The 26309-nt window shown below is 39.5% G+C and overlaps 1 protein-coding gene across 1 annotated transcript in view; it reads left to right on the top strand.

Annotated features, from left to right (window-relative positions):
- The first annotated feature begins 3220 nt into the window (after positions 1-3220).
- The window catches only part of FGF10 (fibroblast growth factor 10), a 61107-nt gene continuing 38018 nt past the window's right edge, over positions 3221-26309 (top strand). Inside the window, exon 1 of the mRNA XM_054398039.1 lies at positions 3221-3572. Within this exon, the coding sequence (XP_054254014.1) occupies positions 3236-3572 (337 nt within the window). The 5' untranslated portion in view covers positions 3221-3235. The remainder of the gene's footprint in view (positions 3573-26309) is intronic.

The raw sequence follows: 26309 nt of genomic DNA, 5'->3' as shown, positions 1-26309 counted from the left end.
GTATTTAGGGATTCAACTGTGCTATAAAAGAAAGGCTATACAGAAAGTAAGAAAAAAGAATGAGATATGATCTAAAGAGCTATGTCAGCTTTTCATTTGGACTCTGTTTTTGTTAATGCCCTCTCTGTCATTATACAGGTTAGAAAATGACTCTGTGCGTTATAGTAATTTTAAGCATGGGAGTGAATATTGCACCTGCCAGAGGCAGATATAATATGAAATTCTGGACATGTGGGTTTTGTTCTTAACCATAAGATCTTATAATCAACAGGCAGCAATAGATACAGTGATAGCACCTATTTTTAAAATGAGTATTGGTTAAATATATCTGTTTGGCTCCAAATCTTCTATTTTCTCCTGCCACCAGCAATCCTAAAATGCCAGTCTACTCTATTTTACAGTATTTGCCACCATAAAAAAAAAAAAAAAGGAAAAAAAAGTAAAGGTTCCTTCAAATGTATCATTTTAAGACATTATAGTAATTACTTATGATTCAAATTGGAATCAAAAGAGCTTACATTTCAGAAATAAGGGGGTGCACCCTTCATGACCTGGACAGCAAGCAAATGTTGATATCAGCTTCATAGACATACATGTAAGCTGCTAGGTATCCACCAAAAAGTGGGGTTTTGCTTTTCATTTTGGCTTTATTTCTTTTCTTACTAGTTGCCACAAAAGGAGAGCACAAATGAGATTGAGAAGGAAAAAAACTGAAATGCTTTACACTCAGTGTAAATACATGCAGAATAAATATTCTGAAGTACTATAAACAATATAATAAAATATAATGATTCTAACATTAAATAGTTTCATTTTTAAGGCCATTTAAATGTCAGTCCCCAGAAGCTGTATGTTTAGATTGAGGAGTCATCTCTCTCCAGAATAAACACCATAATTAAAGAAACTAATTTCTGTTGTGAAGTTAACAATATATTTAACATCCTAATCTAGTGAATCAGCCTAATAATAGAACTATTTGTTCTTTTCTGCATTTTCTATTGTTTAAATTAAGATTTACTCCAATGTCAAATGTAACTGCATAGGCAATTTTCCATTGCTTTCCACTGTTGTTAAAGTGTCTCTGATTCAAAAATGTCCTAGGTTTATGTATTGAGCTACTCACTGTGTTTCTGTACCACTTCACTCCGCTGCTGCTCCATTCTCTTAGCGAATGTTCCACCTACTTCCATTCCAAAACAGTAATTTTACAATACTAAATAGAGAAACAAAATTTAATGCCTTGGATGCTGCCCATATCCTCTCAGTTTCTGATGCCTTATTCTGGTGTTTAAACATAGTACATCATATGGAAGCTGCCTCATTAATTACTGGAGAAGTTCACAGTTTGGTGATGGGTTAGAAATATGTCATAACACTCAGTATATGAAATGACAAATGCATTAAGAAAGATTCAATCAAAGGAAAAAACAACAACATATGCCCTTCTAGAAAAATAACAGCTTGGAAAAAATCGCCTGAAAATAGCCTTGAAACTTGTTTCTTTCTGGCAAAGGAAACTGCATTAGTAAAAAACAAACAAACAAACAAAAAACCCCTCAAACTAACCAAACAAAAAAACTTAGCAAAATATTCAGACATTTTATAGGGAAACCTTTGCAATACCAATAAAGCCCCTTTTGCTTTGAAGTCAGATGCATGATTCAGTAAATGACTCATGTTAGCAATTAGAAAATGGTCATTTAGGGCCCTGATTTCTTTTGAGACAAGGAGGGTGAGTGTGGGAAAAAAGACACAATAAATCGTGAGAGGCTTAAAAGGAAGAGCAGGCTAAAGTGTGAACTTTTTATTTCAGCAGCGGAAGTGAGAAATCAGTGATTCATTAAAGGAGGGCAAAAGACCTCCATGGAAGCTGGCAAAGAAGAGGGAAAAGGAGCTAATTACATGTCCTTCCTCTTTACTCTCTCTGACCAGCATATAATCTGCTTTTCCAGAGTCTGCCTGTAGTATATATTTCTTTCCAATCTCTCCACCCAACCCCTCCTCCAGCAGGGGGGAGGGGGAGATCTAGCAGGGAACAAGCTCCAGGTGGCTTTCTCAACCACTTTACTGCCAAAAAAATAAAATAAAATCCTCCGCAAGAAAACAAGTTTCTTTTTAGGAGGGTGGAAGGGGAGGGAAGCCTCCCTAGAGGGGATTGGTTCAGCCTGGAAGACAGGGAAATTAGTAAAGCATGAGTCTCCAAGCCATGCTGGTGGCCGGCGCTCCAAGGAGAACGCTTTAGGAGCAATTAGCAGCGAGCTGAAGGCGGCGGCTGCCGCAGCAGCCCAAGAGGAAGCAAGGGCAGCTCCCGAGGCTCCCTCCGCAGCAGGCACCGCTAGCTCCAACTGCAAAAGGGTTTCAGATGTCCCACCGCTGCTTGACCCCCTGCAAACAAGGGCTGACCACCAGAGGCACATCCTACCTCTGACTTGTAATCGCTGACATTTAGGCTACAGCTTCCAACCTGTTTACAACCAAAGGGGGAGGAAAAGGAAGGGAAAGGGGGGGACAACTTGGGATTTTTCCCTCTCTTTCACTCTCTCTCTCTCTCTGGATTTTTTTTTTATTTTTTTTTTTTTAAATACTGTTCTGGAGAATTCAAAACAAAGAAACTGCCTCCTCTGGGGTCGTCAGTGAGAAAGGACGAGTTGTGCAACTGGTTTGGGGTTTGCAAAAAAGGCAAAGGGGTTAGGGACCAGAAGAAGGTGCAAAGCCACAAAGTGTGAGTGCCTCTATGTGTAAAGGGGTATGTGTGAAAAATCCATTCCAGCACCCCTTTCTTGTAGTTATTATTTTTTGTTGTTGTTTTTCACTTTGCTGTCATCTGTTTTTCAGACCTTTCTGCATCTAAGATGGTGAAGAAAGGAGTGAGGAAGAGAACAAAATAACTGCTGGGAAGTCTCAAACCAGGTTGGGGAGTGTGTGTGTATGTGGGGGGGGGGCGGGGGGTGGGGAAGAGAAAAAGGAAAGAGGATTAACCACAGCAACCCCCCAAAAAAAACCAACAGCTCTTTTTTCTGAGGGAGGACTCGAAGGATTAAAAGGCATCAACTTCTGAGGCGATTTGTCCCCTGAGTTATGGATGTTGGTGCACTTACTTCAGGCCAGATCAGAGCTCAGAGGGATCTAACCAGAAGCAGCAACCACCGGCTCTCCACTTGCCTTTTACCAGGTTTTACCCTTCCAGTATGTTTCTTTTGATAAGACATTTTCCAGCGCCCAGAGTTTCAGTACAATGTGCAAATGGATACTGACAAATGGTGCCTCAGCCTTTTCCCACCTGCCTTGTTGCTGCTTGCTGCTGCTCTTCTTGGTGTCTTCTGTGCCTGTCACCTGCCATGACCTCGGCCAGGACATGCTGTCCCCGGAGGCCACCAACTCTTCTTCTTCATCCTCCTCCTCCTTCCCCTCGTCCTTCTCCTCTCCTTCCAGTGCGGGGAGACACGTGCGGAGCTACAATCACCTCCAAGGAGATGTGCGCAAGAGGAAGCTCTACTCTTACAACAAGTATTTTCTCAAGATCGAGAAGAACGGCAAGGTCAGCGGCACCAAGAAGGAGAACTGCCCCTTTAGTAAGTACGGCTCTGCCGCCGCGCTGCCGGGCAGCAGCTGCCAGCCGCCCCCAGCGCCCCGGCCCCGGGAAGGGAAGGGGAAGGTGACGCCTCGGCGGGGAGGGGGCGCGGGGCAAAGGTGGGGTGGGCTCTCCCGGGACACCGCTCCCTGCCGGAGCCCGTATCTGCAGATCTCTCCGGTTACATTTGTTTTGCAAGGGGCTTCGCCGAGCACAGTTCGTTTCTTTGCCTGGCAGAAGAGCAAATTAGAAAGACTTACAAGGATGTGGCGCGGAGTGTGTGTGTGGGGGCATTGTCTCCCGAATCTGAAAATCATTACCCGCTGTCATTACAGCGCTTTGACGAGAGCCCTGTATTGAAACAATGCATCGATTTCCCCCCTCGCGCGCACGCGCCCTCAGCTCCGCGCCCCCGTCTTCCCGAGCCCGGGACAGGGTTTTTTCCTCCGAGCCGGGATGTTAGCTGGGTTTGCCTCCCGCCGCGGGGGTGCCTGCCGGGGCGGTCGCTGGGAGCCAGTGGGGCCGTGCGGTGCCTGGCGAGCGCCCTGCCGCTGCCGACCGCTGTCCCGCTACGCGCGGCGTGGGCAACATCTGGTGCTGGTCTCATACGGACCTCACACGCGTCGCATTGTCTTTTTTTGCCTTTTCTTTTTCTTTTCTTTTTTTTTTTTTTTTAAGAAATTATTTCAAAGCAAAAGTCTTATGGCCGTTTCCATGGCTTGAAGTTCTGAGCCTTCTGTAGTACTTGTTAGGCTTTTAGTAATAGCATGGTTCTTGTAACGTATTTTTATCTGTCAGTACTAGAAATGTAACCTTTGCTTGGTTTTCCTGCCTGTGCAATCTCAAATTTCAGTAAGTGTAGTAAATCACGATATATTGTGTTGTAACTCTTCAGTGTCTGCATCCCACTAGTAGCATGCTGAGAAAGAAAGCTCAGTTATGCAGCTGGTGGAGGAAACTTTCTGATTTGCTTCACTGGTTGAGAACCATGTTATGGTTCGGGGGTTTTACATAAATCCAGATAAACCTGGGATAAATCTTCTGTTAAATTAAAACAACTTAAAGTGACTCAAGTAGATCCCTTGTTAGCTAATGTGTAAAGTATGCAGTACTTAAGCAGGTTGCCATGCTGTATGATAAGCATTACTGTTAATTCAGCTATATTTCTATTAAATACCTATAATGCAAGCTTACAAATGGAGAGGAGAGGGCTGCTGTATCATATGTCACTGCTTCACTTGCTCCACCTTGCAGCTTCCTACTTAATCATGCACTTGGTCTTTGTAAAAGCTTTAAATGTCAAAGCAGCTGAATCTTGCCACCTCCCTTTCTACATTTTATAGGAAGACTAATTCTTGCAAAACCAGAGCTTTGATGAAGGGTTCACTGATGAATTTGTGTAGAACAAGGTCCTAGCAGTATATTTCTTATATTAGTTTTGTTTGTGGAGGACAGCATCACGTCCCTAAAACAGGCTTCTGAAAGCTTTCTCTGAGAACATCAAGCCATTTTCTGTAGAGCGCTTCTGCTGCAAAGGCTATAAAGGGCTCTATCTGACAATAGTATGCTCTTGGGAAGTAAATATTTATCTTTGCAAGCCACACTTAGGCAGTAGAAATGTTGCATACATGCATGTTCTGTGACATCCTGCAAAGAGCAGGTAGAACACACTGAGATGCACAAAAGCATACTTCTGCTCTTTCAGTCTACCCTGCAATGATAGGGTGTGATTCTTCTTTTCTGAGTTTTCCAGTCAGTACTTCAGAGAGAGAATTGGCATTCTTGGTGGTATCATGGTTATTGTCACTTCTGCAGAGTATCTGCTGAAAGAGAAGAGACTGTAACTTGTTTTATATACAAGCAAAACAATACCTTCATTATGCATAATTATATCTTGCCTTTCAAGTTTATGTACAAGTAAAGAAAGGACTCCCATCATCTTGAAACTAACAACTTGCTAACCTCAAGTCGCAAAGCCAGACCTAGTGTATAATATCCTTAAATACAAAATAAATGGAGTCTTGTTTGCAGAAGATAAGTCAAACAATTCTCCTTTTATGGTTGTTAAAATTTGCAGTGTGACATTGTTTTCTGTGGAAGTACATAGTCTGAGACTATTGAAGAACACACCTTTACTGTGCTCTTATTTCAAGGGTGTCTGAGTATTGAAATAAGGCAAATTATTCATAAAATCCATGGTTTTCATAACCCTTATATGTAGCTGTGCTGTCACAATACTGCTGTAATCCCTAGCTGGACTGATTCCATGCAAATATATGATATCTTTAAGATACTCTGAAATATATATTTACATGTAAATAGTTTTATGCCTTCCACAACGAGCTAGCCAGCCAGCCTGCTACGTCGTATCCTGTTTAACATTAGAGGCTATTTAAATGTAAGTTCCAATTTGAAACCATATTTTACTAAGCAAATAATAGTGACTATTGACACACAAGACTGAAATATTCTAATTTAGGGGCACTTTTTTTTTTTTCTTATGTGGTAATGTTTAAAGTCAATTTATGCTTTATCTGTAGGGCTGTAAGGTAAATGATGTGTAATTAGACAACAGCTTTCATTGCTGGCAGCCACAAAAGCCCTGTCAAGCAAGAACAGTTGGAGAAAGTCAGAAAAAACATTCAGAAAACAGAATTTAGTCTTTAGCCTTTAACAGCATTCATAGATTTGCTGTATAACAACTTGGCTGTTTGGACCTATTCCATGAGCCTTTCTCTATCTATAGAATAATGGGAACAGAGGTGGCTTCTGAATTCTCTGTCAAGAGGTTGGAAGAACTTGCAGCATTTGGCATAGCTGAAGAGTGTCTCTCACCAGAGAGAAGTAGGACACTTTTTAGGGTTTGTTTTATTGCTCTGGAAGTTTGTCCTCAAAATTTAATTACTAGCTTGTCCCACAGCACCACAGCTGTGAAGTCCCTTGCCCCTGTTCTTGATAAAGCCATATGCATGCATAAATAAGGAGAGCTGTATTTCCTTCTGGTAGCTTAAAATAGTTTCTGAGAAAAACAAACCCAAAAAGCCTCCAAAGAGCATTTACAAAAGCTTTCATTGTAACTTGAGATGTGGGATGACCAAGAGAAGCTTAAGCCTTATTAAAATTGAGAGAGAACTGCGTATGTGCAGATTCTGACTTTCCTTGCACCTAGAAAACTTTCTTGAAAATAGATGAAACTCTGTGATTTTAATGGATGCCATGCATTGCAGACTACATGATAGATAAGCCTGATTCAGGAAAACTTGAACTTGTTTTCAAATGCTATACTATTTTCAGCTGACTCTTAAAGCAACTGTTAATAGTGCTGTGAAGCATATAGACTTCAAATTTACAAGGCAGATCCTTAATAGCTGGAGAATGGTAGCACAATGCTTAATTAGCAGCAGCCAGCCTCCAGTCGATGGAGGACTTTCTGCCTGAGCAAGAACCGCAGGATCAGGCCATTACTTAGGTACGTGTTTAGGGACTGGAATTTGTCTCAGTGAGCCTGGGTATTACTGGGAAGAACTGCTGGAGCAATTCCTGCAGGCTTTTGACCAAGCAGTGCTATGCGAAGCCTTCGGTAGATGGCGGCACAGCCACTATATGGTGTCACCTCGGCTCGAATTGGACAAGAAGGGGATAGGTCCTTAGCCGTATGAGCTAAGGTTAAAGGGCTGCACCAGCTGAGATTCTGTTAAATGGCCTTCGGAACATCCAAAAGGAATTAATCCGAACAGTGCCGAAGCACTGCAATTGCAGAGTAAGAATGGAAGTTACTGGAAGAGCTAGCATGAAGTAATTGGCTAATTCTCACAAGCTAACCTGATCCATGCTTTTCCTGAGTATGCAATTATATTTTATACATAGCTTTAGGATCTGCTGAAATTGCTGATAGTCTTTGGGTTTGTAAGTGTGGCATCAGATTAGCAACATAGTGACTAGTAGCAAGAAAGTTTTGAGCCTTATTCTGTAGTCCAAAAGTGGTAAACAACCACTCTACTGGAAATGCTGAACATTACTACCGAAAATTTTAAGTGGTTGCATAGATATATATGGCATATAAATATGTGTACTATATATTGGGTTATATACATAAAAGACCATTAAATATGTTTTGATTAAGTATGTTCATTTAGATTTTTTAAATTTTTATTATACCTCAGGTGCTACATGGGAACTTTAACCTCATCTGTAAAGCTCAAACCAGGTTATAATACTTGGTATTAGACTATTTTTACTCTGTTAAAATATGTTCTTTTGCTACTGAACATTTTTTAGCTAGTTGCTTGGGGCTATTGACCCCTTATGAGGTGCTGTTTGTAAATTAACGTGTGAACTTTTCTCTGTTTTTCTGAAGACTGATTGTTAGGCATATGTGGTTTATTGTTTTACTCTTCATAGATACCTAGTTACCTACTTTGGGGCGGGAGGGGTTGTGTTTTGGTTTGATTTGGTTTGGTTTGGGGTTTTTTGTCTGCTGGTTTGGGTTTTTGGTTTGGTTTGGTTTTATTATCAAAAGACTTAAAAGAGGAAATAATTCTGGTTTAGTGAAGTAATTTAAAATTTAGTATCTTTAATACAGAATGTGTAAGTTCTTATGGAGATGATTTCTCACTTTATTTTTGTTTTTAATCTTCCACAGAAAATTCCACAGTTACACAATTTATTACCAGCAATATACAACACTGGGAATTTAGAATTTATGAATGTAGAGACAATTGTACTATTTAACATCTACATGACACTGTCCTCTTACCCTTACTGCATTCTTGCCTTGTGGACCCTCCATGCTGATACTGTAGCCCTGTCATAAATCTGTTCAAAATACACTGTTGTAAGAAGTCTTTTTGTCTTCATAAATCTAATTTATAGCCACTTGCCCCCCTTCCCCCCCCCAAAAAAAAAGAAAAAAAAAAAAAGGGGGGGGTTGGGAGGAGGGGTAGGGTGGGGTCAGTTGGAAGATTGTTCTTAAAAAAACTCAGAAGAAAGAAACAGAGGGGCAAAGAGGCAGGCAGGCTTATAGATGCTGTGTTACTGCTTTAGTTGGGAGTGTTCTCAGGTCGTGGCTCTGTCAAAGCTTCCCTTGAAGATGGTATTAGCTGAGTGAGCACTGCAGAATGTGCTTACACTTCTGAAACATCTTGGATGCATTCACTCATAGGATAAGATTCTCTGTTTTGAAATAAGTCATTTTAAGATGACTTTCAGATGTCTTTGAGCTGTGTATGTGAATAGGGGCCTTCAAACAGGAGTCAGATCAGATCCTGCAATAGGGGAGATTTCATTTATTCCACAGAGCCTTTCCTTTTGGGAAAGTAAAATCCCTTCCTTGTGTTGTTAACCTATATGTCTTAAGTTAAAAATAGCAGGTACCGATACTAACATAGGGCATCATCTGTTATGGTGGATTCCTGACTTTTCCTCTGAGTGGCTAATATAATCATGCTAGGAAGGGTCTACAAAGGGGGGAGGGTGAACCCCCACCCAAAACCAACCAACCAAAAAACTCCACCCCAAAACCACACAAACAAACAAAAAACCACCAGAAAAGCCCACGACCAACAAAGAAAGACCAAATCTTTTAAAATAATGTTTGGAATGACAGAGGTAGTGTCAGCAAAGCAGTGAAATTATTTGGTCAGCTGGGATTTGTTGCAATGCTCCCTTCATGGCCTGTTTTTGTTTTCTCAGTTTTCTGAAGAGTTTTCCGAATCAAGCTCTTACAGTTCCTTCTTCCCCAAAGTTACTCCAAGCTGAAATTTCATTTTGAACATTTTGAACACTTGGCTGCCATTGTTTACAGTCTCCATGAGACATTAAATTACCTTAAACTAATATTTTTGGGGTTTATTGTCTAATGACCTCTTTACAGCACAAATAATTTAAATGTTTATCAACATTAACAACCAATGGCTAGCTTGATGAGACTGCATGAAAAACAACCTTTGCTTGCTTTGGGCTATGAAACAAAATTAGAAGATCAGAAATGGAGGAAGTGTTTAGTTAATGCTAACACACGTTTATTTCTTGATCAGTAGGTGTACTAGTACTGTACTGCTAGTCTTACTGCATGTACTTATCAAACATCCTTCATGTGCTTCAGCAACTTAACTTTGGTGCAGTACTTTAATATTTTGCAGCTTTTCACAGCTCAAATGCTTTGGACACAGAAAAGTAGTCAATGATACTTGCAAACATTAGTTCTGTTAACCAGAAAGATGCTTTCTGAGCTATATTAATTCCTTCTGTTTCTAGTGCCAGTTTGTTGTAAAACATCCTTGTTAGTTACAAAATAGTAAAGAGGAGACAGGAAACAGTTATGAAGTTTTGGAAAGTCAGCCTGGGAAAATGTGCTTATGAAGAAAATTAAGATTTTCAGGGACAGGAGTGAGAAGGAAGTGGCTTAATCTTTAATCACTGAATGGATATTAAAACTGAACTCATTAGCTCAATGGATTATTAAAACTGATTATGCTACTTCATGAGTACAGTGCAACAAATGGAAATTGCAGGGGAAAGAAATGGTTACATGTAAGCCAGGTCACACACTAAATAATGGCTTTAAAGGCACTCTTTGTTTTTTAAATTAGGTCAGTTGTGTTCTTTCTTTGAACATTCAGTTCTAATTGCAACAGTAAATCAAGGAACACACTCAAAGTAGATTCCCATGTAAGGTGGACAACTGGACAGTGCCTTTTTACTGCTACCAACACGTGCATCCAATTACTGGGTTGATATACTCACGGTGTCAGCTGTGAAGCATTCCCCTATTTCATAGTTAGCCTAAAGAATTATTATCCTGTCCCCTTTCACATTTACCTCTAAATAATCTGTCAGTAGTGTATATCTTGTACCTTTAAAGAGGAATTTTCACACACATCGAAGCTGACTTTCAAGCAAAAGAAAATGTTGAAACTGCAACAAAAAGTTTCATTCCTTTTTACTCCCTCTCCCTTCTATAATTTCTGTTGTGCAGGAGAGGAAAAGGCTATTAATACTAGAAATAGGAACACTCATGAATTTTATATAAAAACAAAGATCACATCTTTCATAAACTTTGGATTTGTAAAACAACATGATGCCTACTCCTTTAATTGTGAAGGACAATAAAATTTGTTGGGTTTTGCAGTTCCTGACTCTTCTTTCTACGTGGGAGGCAGTAGTGAAAATGGGGAGCCTGTGGAATCTAATTGCTCTTCCTTCTGCCACCGATATTAGAGGTTCAGACGTTTCATAGAAATAAAGGAAACATGTTTTCTTTCAGGTTGGTGATGCATATCTGTGCAACTGTAGTAAATGTGAGAGTTGTAGATGGAGCATTGAAGTATTTTGGAAGGATTCAGGATGTTGTTTAATTGGAATTAAGGTATGGTGCAAAGTGGAGACTGGGTATGAATCGGTGGTATCACACCTGCGTTAGAGGAAGGAGATGGGAAGTGTGATGAGTGCCAGAGCACTCATGAGTGTCATGAGTGCAAGAAATGTGGGGAGAGAGGGAGCATGTCTTAGGCATTTTGGCAGATATGAATTGTCAGTGATGTTAAATTGTCCTGTCTCATCTCACTGCACCATCAATTTGCCCACAGACTGAACCTATGAAGCCATTAAGGTGACTGTTGAATTTGTCTAAAAGTGTGTAACTGGTGTTGAAATATAATGTCTTCCCCTCTCCATTTCTTTGTCTTCTCTGTCCCCAATCTATATATATTAGGTACTATTTGGTACATGCTCCGTGATTCACTTTTTCACGTTATCCTTTTCATGAGGATTAAAAATGTGCTTTATTTCCAGTGTTAAAGTCAGTACAGACTACTTGTAAGCAGAAAGATGGGAAAAATTACTCTTCAAGCTATTTAAAGGAGCCACAAGTAAACCTATGTTTAAGAAAAATGCTGGGGGTATTGCTGGATGGTTTTTCTTCAATTTTTTATTATGCTAGTATAATCTACTGTATTTGTTATCAGAAATATACACCTGAAGAACACAAAGATTTCCTAAACTTCTGTTTTAATTTTTTGAGGGTTGAATAGGGGTATTTGTTGACTGATATGTTTAGTGTTATTAAGTATGTTGTATATATAAGCTTATCTTTAAGACCCAAAGTAGTTACATAGTTACAAGTTCATATATTCAGTAGTTGTTATTGCAGTGAGCAAGGGAATATATAACCTAGAATAGAATATGAGACGACTGTATTTCATATGAAGTGGATTTTATAAACCTGCCATTTTAGTGCCATCTTTTCATACCTTTTTATGACATTTTAAGAGATGCTTAAGTTCCTGGTGTTCACTTAAAAGTCTTTTGACTTCAACAGGACAAAATCTGATCTCTGTGCATTTACAGGTACTATTTTCCCTATGTTTTTCTTGGAGTTAAACATTGAAAGTGTAAACCATATCAATCTAGAAGTACTTCTCATTCACATGAAATGCCTTAATACCTGTGGCACCTGTTCCTTTGAGGCAAGGCAGCCATTGAAAACCTTCCCCTGACCTGTAACCTTAGCTAACAGAATCATGAGGACGATTAGGGGACTTGAGCATCTCCCCTATGAAGAGAGACTGAGATCTCTGGGGCTGTTTAGTCTGGAGAAGTCTGAGAAGGGATCTGATCAAAGTCTATATCTGAGGGGTGGGTGTCAAGTGTAGGGGGCCAGGCTCTTTTCAGTGGTTCACAGTGATAAGACAAGAAACAGTGTGTTCAAACTAGAACATAGAAGATTTCACCTCAACATGAGGAGAAACTTCTTTACAATGAGGGTGACAGAGCACTGGAACAGGCTGCCCAGGGGGGTTGTGGAGTCTTCTTCTCTGGAGACTTTCAAAACCCACCTGGATGCATTCCTATGCGGCCTACCCTAAGTGATCATGCTCTGGCAGGGGGGTTGGACCTGATGATCTCTTGAGGTCCCTTCCAACCCCTGATATACTGTGATAGTGTGTGACTTCATGGTGCCCTTCTCCCCTGTCTCCAGGGAAGGAGGGTGATGCATGTGGCTCATGTTCTGATAACAGGACATCTTTCCTTTCTCAGAACACTAGTGCTAAAAACTGTAATACAGAAATTGTGTGCTGAGGATCTGTAACTGCAAAACTAATGGTGAGATGAAAAGAAGCAGCAGAAACAGTCTAGAGTTAACCACACGAGCTGAGCTGTGGCTGCTTGTTGTTAGTCTGCTTCAAGGCGTTAACTTGGTTGCTCATCTGGCTCTTCAGATGCTGAAAAGACAGCCTCCTCCCATAAAAGATGACATAGTTTTACTGCTACCTTTACCAGGTAGTTGGGTAAGCAATAGGTAATTTTGCCAAAGAGCTGGGCACCATGCGTAAACTGCGGTAGAAAATTAGTACAACCTGAGTTTACACAAGATGTTACCCAAACCATTACAGACTCTTTAAATTATCACTTCAGCTGCTATTTCTGACAGAAATGGCTTGGAAACTGAGTAGAATGTAGGAATGGAAGGAAGTCATGATTGTTTCAGCTTCTTACACAAGAAGATGTAAGGTACTGGTTGAAGGCACATGGTGCACAAGTATGGCAATTATCACAGGATCACAGGATCTTAGTGGTTGGAAGGGACCCCTGGAGATCATCGAGTCCAACCCCACTGTCAGAGCAGGACCATAGACTCTAGCGCAGGTCACACATAAATGCATCCAGACAGGTCTTGAAAGTTTCCAGAGGAAACTCCAAAACCTCTCCAGGCAGCCCAATCCAGTGCTCTGTGACCCTCATAGTAAAGCAGTTCCTTCTCATGTTGAGGAGGAACTTCCTCTGCTGTAGTTTATATTCATTGCCCCTTGTCCTATCACAGGGTGCAAGAGAGAAGAGGCTGTCCCTTCCTTCTGGACACCCAGCCCTCAGATATTTACATACATTTATTAGATCCCCTCTCATCCTTCTCCTCTCCAGACTAAACAGCCCCAGGTCTCTCAGCCTTTCCTCATAGGACACATGCTCCAGTCCCTTAATCATCCTTGTAGCCCTCCATTGGACTCTCTCAAATAGATCACTGTCCCTCTTGAACTGGAGTGCCCAGAACTGGACGCAATATTCCAGGTGAGGCCTCAATAGCGCAGAGTAGAGAGGGAGGAGAAGCTCCCTTGATCTGCTGGACACACTCTTCTTAGTGCACCCCAGGATACCATTGACTTTTCGGCCACAAGGGCACATTGCTGTCCCATGGATAATTTGTTGTCCACCAGGACTTTGAGATCCTTCTCCATGGGGCTGCTCCCTAGCAGATCACCTCCTACACTATCTTGATGCAGTTCATTATTCCTTCCCAGGTGCAGGACTCTGCACTTATCCTTGTTGAACCTCATTAGGTTCCTTCCTGCCCAGCTTTCCAGTCTGTCCAAGTCTCGCTGAATGGCCACACAGCCTTCAGGTATATCAGCCAAGCCTCCCAGTTTGATATTGTCAGCAAATTTGCTGAGCTGACACTCTGTCCCATCATCAATGTCATTGAAGAAGATGTTGAACAGGACTGGAGCCAGCACTGATCCCTGGGGGACTCCACTAGTTACAGCTCTCTATCTGGATTTGGCACCATTGATCACCACTCTTTGAACTCTATTATGTAACCAGTTCCTAACCCCTCTCACTGTCTGTTTTTCTATCCCATACTTCCTGAGCTTGCTCACAAGGATGTTATTTGAGATCACATTAAAGGCCTTACGAAGGTCAAGGCACACTACATCCACTGGTCTGCCTGCATGTACCCATTCAGTTATGACATCATAGAATGGTATCAGATTAGTCAAGCATGATTTCTCCTTGGTAAATTCATGCTGACTACTTCTGATCATCATCTTCTCTTCCAAGTGCCTAGAGAAGACCTCCAGAATGAGCCAGAATTATTATGAGCAGTAACACTTGCTGTCATGTCTGTTAGCTTTTATTCACAGACCAGCATTACCGTTGCTTCCAACACCTATGAGCACATACAAGCAGTGACTCATTTCTTAGGGAAATGGATAGTTTAAATCACTTAAAGAAGCTAACCCAAAATTTACTAAGGTCAGCACCAGGAGGTGCAAATTATGTCCTTTATGAGGGCCAGAAGTAAATTCAATTCAGTTTTGCTGCTGCTTGGGATTTGCTTTGTGGGCAGCCCTAGTCCTAGGCCAAGGAGGAGGGAGGGAGATGCTGACATCATGCAGATCAGAAATTCTATCAGTCCTGGCAGTAATGATGTTTCCTATTGCCAAAACAGAGCAGAAGATACTGCAGGATGGGGGAAGGGAAATGCTTCTAAGAAAAGTCCCTCAATGTATTATGTAGAGAATGGGCAGTTTCTGTCACAGCTTTATGTGCCTGAATAACCTAAGTAGTGGTAACAGGAAGCCATTGTGTAGTAGCTGTGGCGTTTACATTACGTAACAGCTATATGCTACTTAGTTATTTCTTGGAACTTCCTTTTCTTGTGCTGTAGATCAGTCAAGAGCAGCAACTGCAGATTGTTTCAAAGCTAATGATAATTCTGTATTAAAGAGCCACAGGACTGAAACCTCTGCCATTGATAAAAACATTTAAAGATCATTGTATGAAGACATATGCAGTAAGTAAAATACCTTGCTAGAGGACTTTTGATAGCAAAATGCATTTTATCTGGATGGTATACCTCACAGAATAGCCACAGCATCAAGCTTGCATCTCAATCGGTTGAGAAAGAAAAGATCCAATACCAGCTTTCTGTGTAGAAGAGTTTGTGAACTTTAGAAATATTCTTAATGATCACAATGGAATTTGGTTGGTTGGTTGGTTTAATCAACACAAGACTGAAATGCATCAAGGTTGGAATAATGAAGCAAGATTGTGGAAAAGTAAAGACTTCTGTCCTCCACCATACACTCTGAAGATACCCTGGGTGTAAAGGAAGCTGTGGGACTCTTGTGAGTTCCTTGTGCTGCTCTTGCTGATGGTCAAGCAACAAAGAGAAGGAATCTGGTTAATGGGAGAGAGGAGAAGATTTAATAATTTGGCACAAGGACAGTCCACAGAAACTTATATTTGAGTTTAGGGAGTGCCATACAGCGTTAAGTATTATGAAATGTCCAGTCTTATGTATTTGTTATCCACTGTACCCCAATATTTCTGAATTTATTTAACTCTAATCTTTCTTTGGCTCTTTGCTGCTTATAACATGATGATAGTAATACTTTCTATATGAGCAAGTTTGTTATGAAAACAGATTATTTGTGAAACACTGGTAACACTGTGATGAGTACCAGGAATAAAAAGCTCACCCAGATGGTAATCATTCTCTTTTTACAGAATGTTTTGGATATAAGAAGTAGCAAGGGCAGCTTTGTCCTTTTATAGAGCAGGAAAGAGTAGCCTACTTAACTAGCAGACCTCAGTGTCTGTCTTTTGAGAAAAAATATTCTATAGCCTCTCATGAAAATACTCTGTTGAGTACTCACCAAATTTGTTGCATAGCATTTTAGAAGTTAATAGCAAAACAGGTCTTAAGCAAACAGCAGGGGTGTAGGCACAACTTGAATCTGTCCTTCTGTCAAGATGAGCTCCAGATTGGTTAAGCTGCATGAACATTGTAGTCACATGCTATGTCGATTTTTTTTTTTGCTTTAAAGCTATGAACATTAGGATGTTTCAGCTCAAGGATCTATATAATTTCCATGATTAACTAATTGAAACAGAACTGTGATTTTACCCTCTTTACTATCAAGCCTATCAGTCAAAGAAATTCAAACATTATCTCCTAATATTTGTTGTGTTTGGCCCCATTATATGTTTTGGGGACTGCCTTAGTTTCACTGACATGGTAGTTATGTGTTGGAGTTAAGCTTCTAGAATTATTTATTTGGTTTCTACTTCTTTTCTTACCATTTTTTTATTATTGTTGCTATTTCCCCTTTAGTGTCACAGACGTTCTTTCAATTTAATTTATTACAGTTAACTTTTCTATGTCACAACTTCTCTTTGAAACGACAGCTATCCAAGTTAAAGTCTTTTCAACTTTAGTGAAAACATCTAATGAGGCTGACACTTGGCTCATGTGGTATTAATCTGGTCTCTTGGTCATTTCATCTGTGTCTCCTACTTCAGTCTGTTCTCAAAAAGACATATCTGCAGCTGGAGAGTACATAAGATTAACTTCCGCCTCTCTGTGGCTTCTTGCCTCAGACCACACACCAAATAATTTCTCAAAGTGTTATCCAGATTTGCTTAAAATTCACCATGCTTGCTTTATTCCTTCAGTTCTGCCACACATGCATTTGTAGACTTTGCTTGCAGCTGATTCTGCTTATGAAACAGGAAACATTTTGCAAAGATGAGGATCTGGAGACAAACGCTGTTGTAAAATACCTATAATTTTGCTGTGGAACTCTTTTTTTGGAGTTGCCAATTTTATAAATGTACGTAGCAGAGCATAAGGGTCAGCAAGTTGTAACCTTTTTGTTTTCAACTGTACTCAGAGCATAAAATAGACTGATGTTTCTTGTAAGCACAAACTGAATTATAGTAACTCTTGTATCCAAAACAAAACTTTTAAAAAGGGCAAGCTGTGATACTTCCATTCAATAGGATCTTTAGTGCTGTTTGAACTATTCAATTTAATAATGCTAAAAAAAAAAAAGGCAGCCACTGTGCAGATGGAGGAACTGTTAGTAAGCTCTTTTATACAGGGACCATTAAACCTTCATCAAAGGTGAAGATCCTTTAAAAAAGGAACCACAGCTGTGAGGAGTATGACTACCTGTGCTCACATGCCAGGGCAGACTCAAGAATTATCTGTATCAGACAACCAGTGTCTAAAAACACATAACTACTGTAAACCTTGTGCTTAGTACAAGTTCTCATTAAGTCCACAATGTGAATGGGAACATAATTATGGGTTTTGAGTAACTTGCAATCTAACATTTTCTAATATTTGTATTATTGGCTTTTTTTTTTTTTGACTAAATACTTATTTGTTGGAGTTTCAGTGTCTTTCTGCTTTTTACAGTAGGCAGTCATAAATACGTATGTATAAGCTCTTTATTTTATAGATGTGTTTTATGTGCCAAGTTATGGAAGTTCTACATACAAAACTCCTGACATACTGATAATGCAAGAGTAGATTTCATGATGAGGCAGCTAATGTACTGCATAAGATGAAGTTTCCAGACAATCTGTAAGGCCTTTAAGTGAAGAACACATTTACAGTTTCAGGTGTAATCCTATTGCTCTGAGCACCTTTGAGAGCTCATTCTGATGAGTTCATGATGTGAAAGCTCTCAGGATTTGAAACATCCTGAGAATAAGTATAAATCTCTGTCATTATTGCAGTATTCAGAGACATTAGACTGTCCTCAGAACGACCATAATATATTCTTTACCTAGCAAAGGACACAAAGTGTTAGAGACTTGTCGGTATCTGTTAATAATCTCAGACTTTAGTCAGTTAAAGAATTCACCTCATTCTCTAGTTCAAATAAATACCTTGCTAATGAATCCTAGTTAACGTGACCTTGTAGCAGGTTTTTGCTGTTGCTTTTTTTTTTTTTTTGGTGTTGTTCCTTATCCAAATGTTAGATTGGTTTTCTGATTGTGAAGGCAAGTTGACACTCACAAGTCATATGTCACAAGCCACTAAAAGTGTCAAGATCTTACCACAGGCTCTTGGTTGCTTGTTAATCACTCTTTTTTTTTTTTTTCCTTCCCCTCCCTCCTTTTTTAAAGGAAACAGACTAATTCACTTAAATATAATGAGAGCCATGCTCGCCATAGCCTGCTTTCTAAACAGTATCAGCCCAAATAAGATCTGTCTTATTTCTTCACCTCCTTTTCTTTACTCCTACAATTAAACACAAAGCTGGAAAATGAAGGTTTGTATGGCAAAGTTAGTTCATATATTAAATGAGAAATGGAGGCTGCTGCTTTCATAATAGAAAAATATGCGAGTGTTAGGGCAGGGAAGTTTCTGTTTTCTTTTGTGTCCCTCTTTCCTTCTCCCCTTCCCTCCCACCCCCCCACTCCCTAATTATCATCAGCAACATGCAAAAGATAAACCTCTGTGTTGAATAGGGAGACCAGATGGATGTTTAACCTCTTGCCCTCATTTTCCAATTGGCTTCCATTAGGAACAAAAGTTAAAATATCTCTGAACAAAAATAACTGATATGGTAAGGTGAACTTTTCAACTGACGAAAGAGCTCTTTAGGAAATAACAGTACTACAGACTCATGCACTAGGCCAACAGACTTTTTTGCTGTAGTGATACTACTGTACTTGTAACAATAAGTCCATGTTTACTTTTCATAAATTGTGGCAGAAAGTTTGTTGAGTTGCAGCAAAAATGAAAGTAATAAATAGTTAAAATTCTCATATGTTGAGAAAATGTAGAAGCATCATGCTGCAGATCTTAGCTTTGCTATTCAGTGTTAGACTTTTTCATCTCTATGATTGTCATGCAACCAAATCTTGAAATGTGTGTTATTTTCACCTTTTTCAGAGACAGAAAATGAGGCAGAGAGTTTTAAGAGCAGGATTTTCTCTTTTATTTTTGTTCAAGCTTATTCCACCATAAATTTCAACTGATGATTCTATTCTATTCATTATTTTGTGCTCACAATTCAAAGGATGATATTCATGTTCCTAATGAAATGGGAACTGAAGAATTAAGTGTAATACTGTTTATTTTCTGTAGCAGATTGTCTCCAGCAAAGATATACATATATGATACTGGTTAAGCATACAGAAAGTAGAAGAAAAGTCTGCTGCAGTGATTGAAAGGAGACAATAGGCAAATTTCTCTAAAGACAGAGGTGTTGGAAAGTGTCTTCTCTTGGTAAAAATGCACATCAGCCCATGGAGTCAAGAAAACTGCCAATGTTTGCAGATTCATTGGTCTTAATGAGCAAACCTAGGAGCTTCTTGTAACCCATAAACTATCCTTTGGAAGAATTTGGGAATTGAGTTTGTTATATTGTGGAAGATAAATGTTTTAAGAGCTGTTCATGTGTTGACTACAGATAACAGCTGGAGAGAATCTGTCTTTTAGGGAGCGCACAGTCTGAAGACCAGTAGATGTTGTATATGGATTCTAAATTTGTAATTTTAGTTTCTCCCTTCTCATATTGTTAAGCTTTTATGGATGAGTTAGTGTTTAGGAGAGATTTAACTAAAGAAAAGGTATTTATCCAAGAACAAAAGAAAATTGCTTACAGAAAGCAGTAGAAACAGATCTGACCTTGAAAAAATGAGACTATTGCAATTTGGAAATCACTACCAGAAGTGAGTGAGTAGAGGAAAAGCCCTCCAGCCAGTTGTTCTAACTCCTTTGCTAAAGGTTACTAAATCTCACCAGCTCATGTTAGCATTCTGTAACTTCCTTCATGTGAAATCACACATCTTAGCTTTACTGGCTTAAGTACAAGATTTCAGCAGTCCTGGCTGATATTATCTAAAGCAAGTGTACACTGGAGTGTTTGGGGAGCAGCTAAACTGGGGAAGTCACATAAAGATTGGCTGATAAGAAGCAGGGTTTTTTTCTCTTTCACTCATAATTCATAAAAGGGGTGGCAGGATATTTTAGAAAGAAAATACAAAGGGAGCGTTAAGAGGAAAGTTATCTGAAGTAAGATAGAAAAGACAAAAGAGAAGAGAGAAGCACAGAATCACAGAGCATTAGGGGCTGGAAGGGACCTCAAAAGACCATCAGTCAAACCTCTCTGCCAGACACGATCATCTAGAGTAGGTCATACAGGAACGCATCCAGGTGGGTTTGGAGTATCTCCAGAGAGGGAGATTCCACAACCGGCCTGGGCAGCCTGTTCCAGTGTTCTGTCACCCTCACAGTGAAAAAAATTTTCCTCATGTTTCCATGGAACTTCCTATGCCTCAGCTTCCACCCATTGCCTCTTGTTCTGTCATTGGGCATCACTGAGAAGAGCCTGGCTCCATCCTCTTGGCACTCACCTTTTCCATATTTATAAGCATTATCATGTCACCCCTTAGTCTCCTCCAAACCAAAGACACCCAGCTCCCTCAGTCTCTCCTCATAAGGAAGATGTTCCACACCCTTCATAATTTTTGTGGCTCTGTGCTGGACTCTTTCAAGCTGTTCCCTGTCCTTGAACTGAGGGTCCCAGAACTGGACGCAAAATTCCAGATGTGGCCTCACCACGGCAGACTAGAAGGGGAAGAGAATCTCTCTGGACCTACTAACCACATCCCTTTCTAATGCACTCCAGAATGGCAGTGGCCTTCTTTACCACAAGAGCACACTGCTGGCTCATGGCCAACCTTCCATCCACTAGGATCCCCAGGTCCTTTTCCTCTTCACTGTTCTCCAACAGGTCAGTCCCCAGCCTATACTGGTACATGGGGTTGTTCTTTCCCAGGTGTAAGACTATACTTACCCTTGCTGAATTTCATTTGAAGACAGAAGAGATGAGAGAAAAAATGAGAGAAAGGAGAAGAATCACCAAATCATTCAGACTTTGAGCAGAGAGGATAGAATTTTGACCCTATACTTAATGCATTCCTCTGAAACTGGTAATGTAAAATAGCTAGTTTGTGCACATTGTGATTTCTATTTCTATCAAGAGTATAATTTCAGCACCTTATAAAAGTAATAAATAGACTAAGAACCTAGACCAGGAGAAAATACCAGTTGATTTTATGGGTTGTGCCAATTCTGGGAAAAGCTGTATGCAGTCTGTGCATGGTATCAACAGCATCTTTTCTATGCTTCCAAAATTCTCTCTCCTCCACAGACAGGCACTTTCACATGACCTCTTCCACTAACAGATATCCTTCCTTCTGCAGTTTGGTAGGTAGGGAGTGTTTGTGGCTCAAGTTCTGGAAAGCCATGTAATCTGTAACTGTTGTACTTATGGTAACAAAAAACCCTTCAGCTCATATTTCTGTGATTTCTTCTTTTAAGGTCAGCTTTTGGTGGATCACTTGAAAGTGGGCAGGCAGGCCTTTTTTCCCAGGATCAGGAAGCAGACAGCATTGCTGCAGTTTATGATGACTGGGGAGCTCTGTGGGGTGCACAGCCTTGACGTGGGCATTTGTTATGCTTGGTCAGCCTGTGTCCATTGATGAAAAATGTATCAAGTCAGAGTAAAGCAGGACCAAGGAAAACCTCCTGAGGTCCCTCGTATTACCAGCACTTGTTACATGAATTTATTCAGAAGTTTATCAAGTTCAGTTAACACCAGGTAGGTTTGCTCTCCATACTCTGGCTGAAGACTCTTCCACAATCTTGTTCCTCTAAGGGCTAATATACCTTTATACCAGTTAATACACCTTCCTAATCAGTGCTGCTCTTCCCACCTTTTTTTCTGCAGGAGGATCCTTCACTTCCCTACACATAGAAGACAATTACATTCTCTCCTTGTTTGTTCTGGTTTCGGTTTGTTTTATTGTTTTCTCTACTAAATGTAATATACCAGGTTCATTGCTGAGCAATGTCCTGAGACATAGCCCAACATCTTCCTGCTGCTTCTGGCTGTCGAGCCCACAGGGACTAATAAGCTCTGCGTCTTGGTGGAGCATATTAATTCCTGTGTGGCACCTTGGACACCTAGCTGTGTTGCTTTCCCAATCAAAGTTTGATAGCTTTTCTGGGGCAGTTTCATTTGACAAGTTTCTTGTGGGTCTTCTGTTTAGTTCTGTGTTGACGTGCCCTTTTCTTTTTAAGCTTTCGTTCTCCTGCCATTCTAGAACTGCCTCTAGGTGCCTCATCTTAAATCAGAACTTAAAAATTCCAAGACTGCCAAAACCTCCTATTAAACCCCTAAAACAGACCTCACATCTGCCATTTGGGAAAGGCTGCCTTCTGCACAATTAGTAAACGAAATGTGGTGTATAAGAAATATGGAGGAAAAGAAATGCCACAGGCCTGGTTTACAGTGTGTTTGATAGGGCAGAATGTTGGAAAAGTTCAAGTACTCTGTTAAGAGCCATGATCAGAATACAGTTCATGTAGACAAAAGTGGATTGAAAGAATTTATCGTGTTATGTTTTATTCTTACTCATTTGCATGTAAGACCTTTCTTGAAATTTGAAAGGAGAATATTCCTTTATGGGTGTTTTGGGGAGGAAATTTATTTTCTCCACCTTCTTAAAGATGTTGAAGGGACAAAGCATCTTCCAGTTTGAGTGAATATGGCGTAATGAAACAGATTGAAAGTCCAAAATAATGTTGGTTTAGATGAGGCATGACTTTTTTGGGAATTAGTTAGAAATATAGGATGATAGCTGTCCAATCTGAAACTTCTTTTTACTGTATAAGTTTAACAAAATTAAATGTATAAATGTATAAAAAGTCAATTTTATCATTTTTAGAAAGTTGAATTAAAAATCAAGTTGAAGCCCATTATTAATATGGGAGTTTGAAATCAATTTAGTAGTATTTTCAAGATAAATAATATAAAATCATAGAATCATTAAGGTTGAAAAGATGTCTAAGATCATCAAGTTCTGCCATCAATCAAAAACTACCATGACCACTAAAACACATCCTGATGTGCCATGTCATCACATTTGGTGAACACCTCCAGGGAAGGTGATTCCACTGATTCTCTGGACAGCTTGTTACAATGCCTGAATACTCATATGGGAACAAAGTTTTTCCTAATACCCAATCTAAGTCTATTGTGGCTCAATTGGAGGGCATTTCATCTTGTCCTACTGGTAGTTACTTGAGAGGGGAGACCAACACCCACAGCCCTATTCAAAATACCTGATCAAAAAAATTCTATATATATAGCTTACTAATTTCAGAATAGGAAAAGAATTGGAAAATGAGCAAATAAATGCTTAGAAGAGAGTTGTAGCATTGTTAGCCAAAACAATCAGGCTTTTTACCCATATGATGCTAAAACCAGAGCATGACTATGTTGTGTTTTGCACAGGCTTTTCTCTGCTTTCTTGGTCTAGGCAAGCAGTTGTTTGAAGCTCGAGGCACTGATGTCTGTAGAACTGAATGAATACATAGTCCCAGCTAATCCTGAGGTAGCTTCAATGTCTAAGTGTTATTGAATTGTTTAATTAATAATGATAAAGACTTAAGGTGTATACCAACTAGGGTTTAACACTGTGCACAGAACTGTTTCTTTTCATGCAGAAACCTGCTTGTGGGTCATTCCCTTTCTGTCCCACATGTAGAAGGGAAAAGGCAGAGCTGTGCCTTTACTTCCTTGGCATCATTCCCCAGCATTATCAATAGATTTCAGCTAAACCATATGAAATACACTTGTTTTCTCCCCAAGCAAAACATTTTTTTCCCTGACTTTTTTTTTTTTTTTTTATACTAGTGGCAAGACAACTGTCTTTTGTTCAGGATATAGTGCAAACTGAGCAACCAGGATTTTTTTCATTAAGTTGTATTCTTTTTTATGGTAAACACATATGCATTTAGAAAAGCACTTTGGGAAACAGTGTATTTATGTGACTGCGTATTTGCATCTGATGAAACCCATACATGTCTACTCTTCTGTGTTGAAGAGGGGTGAAAATAATGTTGTCTTTTTTTTTTTTTTTTTTTAATGTTGTGACAGGTCTTTTCACTATATTGTCTCCTGAAGACTTTAGGTATAATTGCACTTCTTCCTGCTATTCTAAAATAGATACATCAACCAAAGCTATTCTTAGCACTCCATTGATGCATCAAGATGTCATAGAAGTGTGGATCGTTGCAGCTGATATATGGAGATAAAGGGCACCACATGACAATTTTTTTTTCCTGTTTTCTTTTTCTTTTACTGTCTGTATGTCTGGCTTTAATCAGTGATTTCTCATGAAATGTTGCAATTGAGACTGAATAAACTCTGCTCTTCTCTGATAGAGACCTGTGGATTATGGGTGAAACAGCATTAAGAGGCTACAAAGGTTAATTATGCTTGAAAGTTTCCAGTACTACCCACATCAGTTGACAGTCTCAGCACACTACATAAACAATCTGGGAGAAGGTATCATTAGCAAAGCAGAAGACCTGCACTTGCCCAGCCCCTGCACTCTGTGCTTGCATTTCAAAGCCTTTACACATGGTTGTGCATTTATGCGTTCAAATAAGTTTGTTGGTCATTTGCAAATCCTGTGTGTGGTACTTCTTTCATATATGTAAGGAAAAAGATTCCTACCTATCCTCCAAAAATTTAACACCAAAATTATCCTTTCTAAAAGCTTTCTTCTTATTTGAGGTACCTAACCTTTCTTGAGTTAATTTTGGTGGAACACCTGCATATATTGTGCTTCTCCAGAACTTTTGAGTTTCTGTGATAACGTTTTGCTACTTTAAAAAGTTGAGGGTTTTCTCTCTTGTCCAATGAAAATTCCATATTTGGCTGGGGGCTAACTTTCACTGGGAAAATACTAGAACTGATTAAACAGCAGTGTTGTCAAGAGTGCAGTGTAAGCATGCTGAAAAATCATTGCTGTCTTTCTAACAGAAAGCATGCAGATGTTAGGTTAAAAACATAAAACATCATTTTTTTCAAACAAAAGCAATCCTCAGGACAATCATGTCTCATTTAAAATTACTTTGTTCCACACCAAACTCTAGTGAAATTAGTTCTCTTCTATGCAAATAAAAAAAAAAGAGTGCTAGTACCTGCTTCCCTCTATCTCTTGTTATGATAGTTTCTTGACATTCCAACACCATTTTCTTTACTGTTTTTTGAATAGAAAAGACAATTTTATGCTTTGGAGTATGCAGGAACAAGTTGAGGAAGGGTTGGAAGGTCAGCCAATGAGCTCTACGTGTGGCAATTCATTTCTGTCTCACCTCATTCCTGCTTCTTCAGAGCAGCAGCACAATAATCTTTTAAATCTGGTATGGCCCATATGCTTGAAGCAACCTGCACACAGGTTGCATCAGAGCTGTCTTGAATTTGCTTATATGAGATCACAGGGAAAAAAAAAATCATGAGACACTCAAAGAATTCTCCAGGTTTCTAGGTTTAATTACTAGAATTTCTAAGGAATTCTTTTGTACCAAAAATAATTGGATCATCATTTTTTGGATTAGATATAAAAATATAATGCAAAACAGCCATTACATTGAGATACGATGTGGGACATTTTTAGCTGTCAAAATGTGCTTAGAAATGTATAAAAAATGCCAACATGATACCGTGAATTCTGAAAAGGAAAAGACACGACTTCTGCTATTTGCTGTTGCCAGTAAATGTCAGCTTATGTTTAGACACTATTACTACAAAAGCTAAGATAAGACTGTGATTTGCCAGATGTTGCATTGTGCTGTCCAACTCAGGATTTGAATTGAAATACACATATGCCAAAAAATATGTTTATGTAGTTTAGTATGTTGTGTAATAGAAGAGTGTTAGGTAGTCTAGTTAATGAAATTATTAAATTCTGGCAGAGTGGTGTTAAATTGAGTTTATATTTAATATTGGATTTGGGGAGACTGAGTGGAAAGAGTTGAATTCTACTTCATATTAATTGAAACAGATTAAGCTGTTGATGGCAATTAGTTGCTATGTGATGGTTGGTTTTTCTAAGACAACTTGGAAAGAGAAACTTTAAAACAAAGTAGTTGTAGTAGTTTATTTGCTGCAAGCAAGTGTCTGTGTAGCCAGCTTCTCTTTTGGGCAGATGAAAAGTTTCTTAGCCCCAGGAGAGCCATGCACTGGGGAAAAGGTCTTTGCTCGGCAACCTGATTTAGTATGAGTTGTCCCTGCCCATGGCAAGGGGATTGGAACTAGATGATCCTTGAGGTCCCTTCCAACCTTAACAATTCTATGGT

The sequence above is a fragment of the Indicator indicator genome, chromosome Z (genome assembly GCF_027791375.1).
Source record: "Indicator indicator isolate 239-I01 chromosome Z, UM_Iind_1.1, whole genome shotgun sequence".
In the NCBI taxonomy this organism is placed as follows: Eukaryota; Metazoa; Chordata; class Aves; order Piciformes; family Indicatoridae; genus Indicator; species Indicator indicator.
The sequence above is the reverse complement of the archived record's forward strand: the minus strand, read 5'-3'. Positions and strand labels throughout refer to the sequence as shown.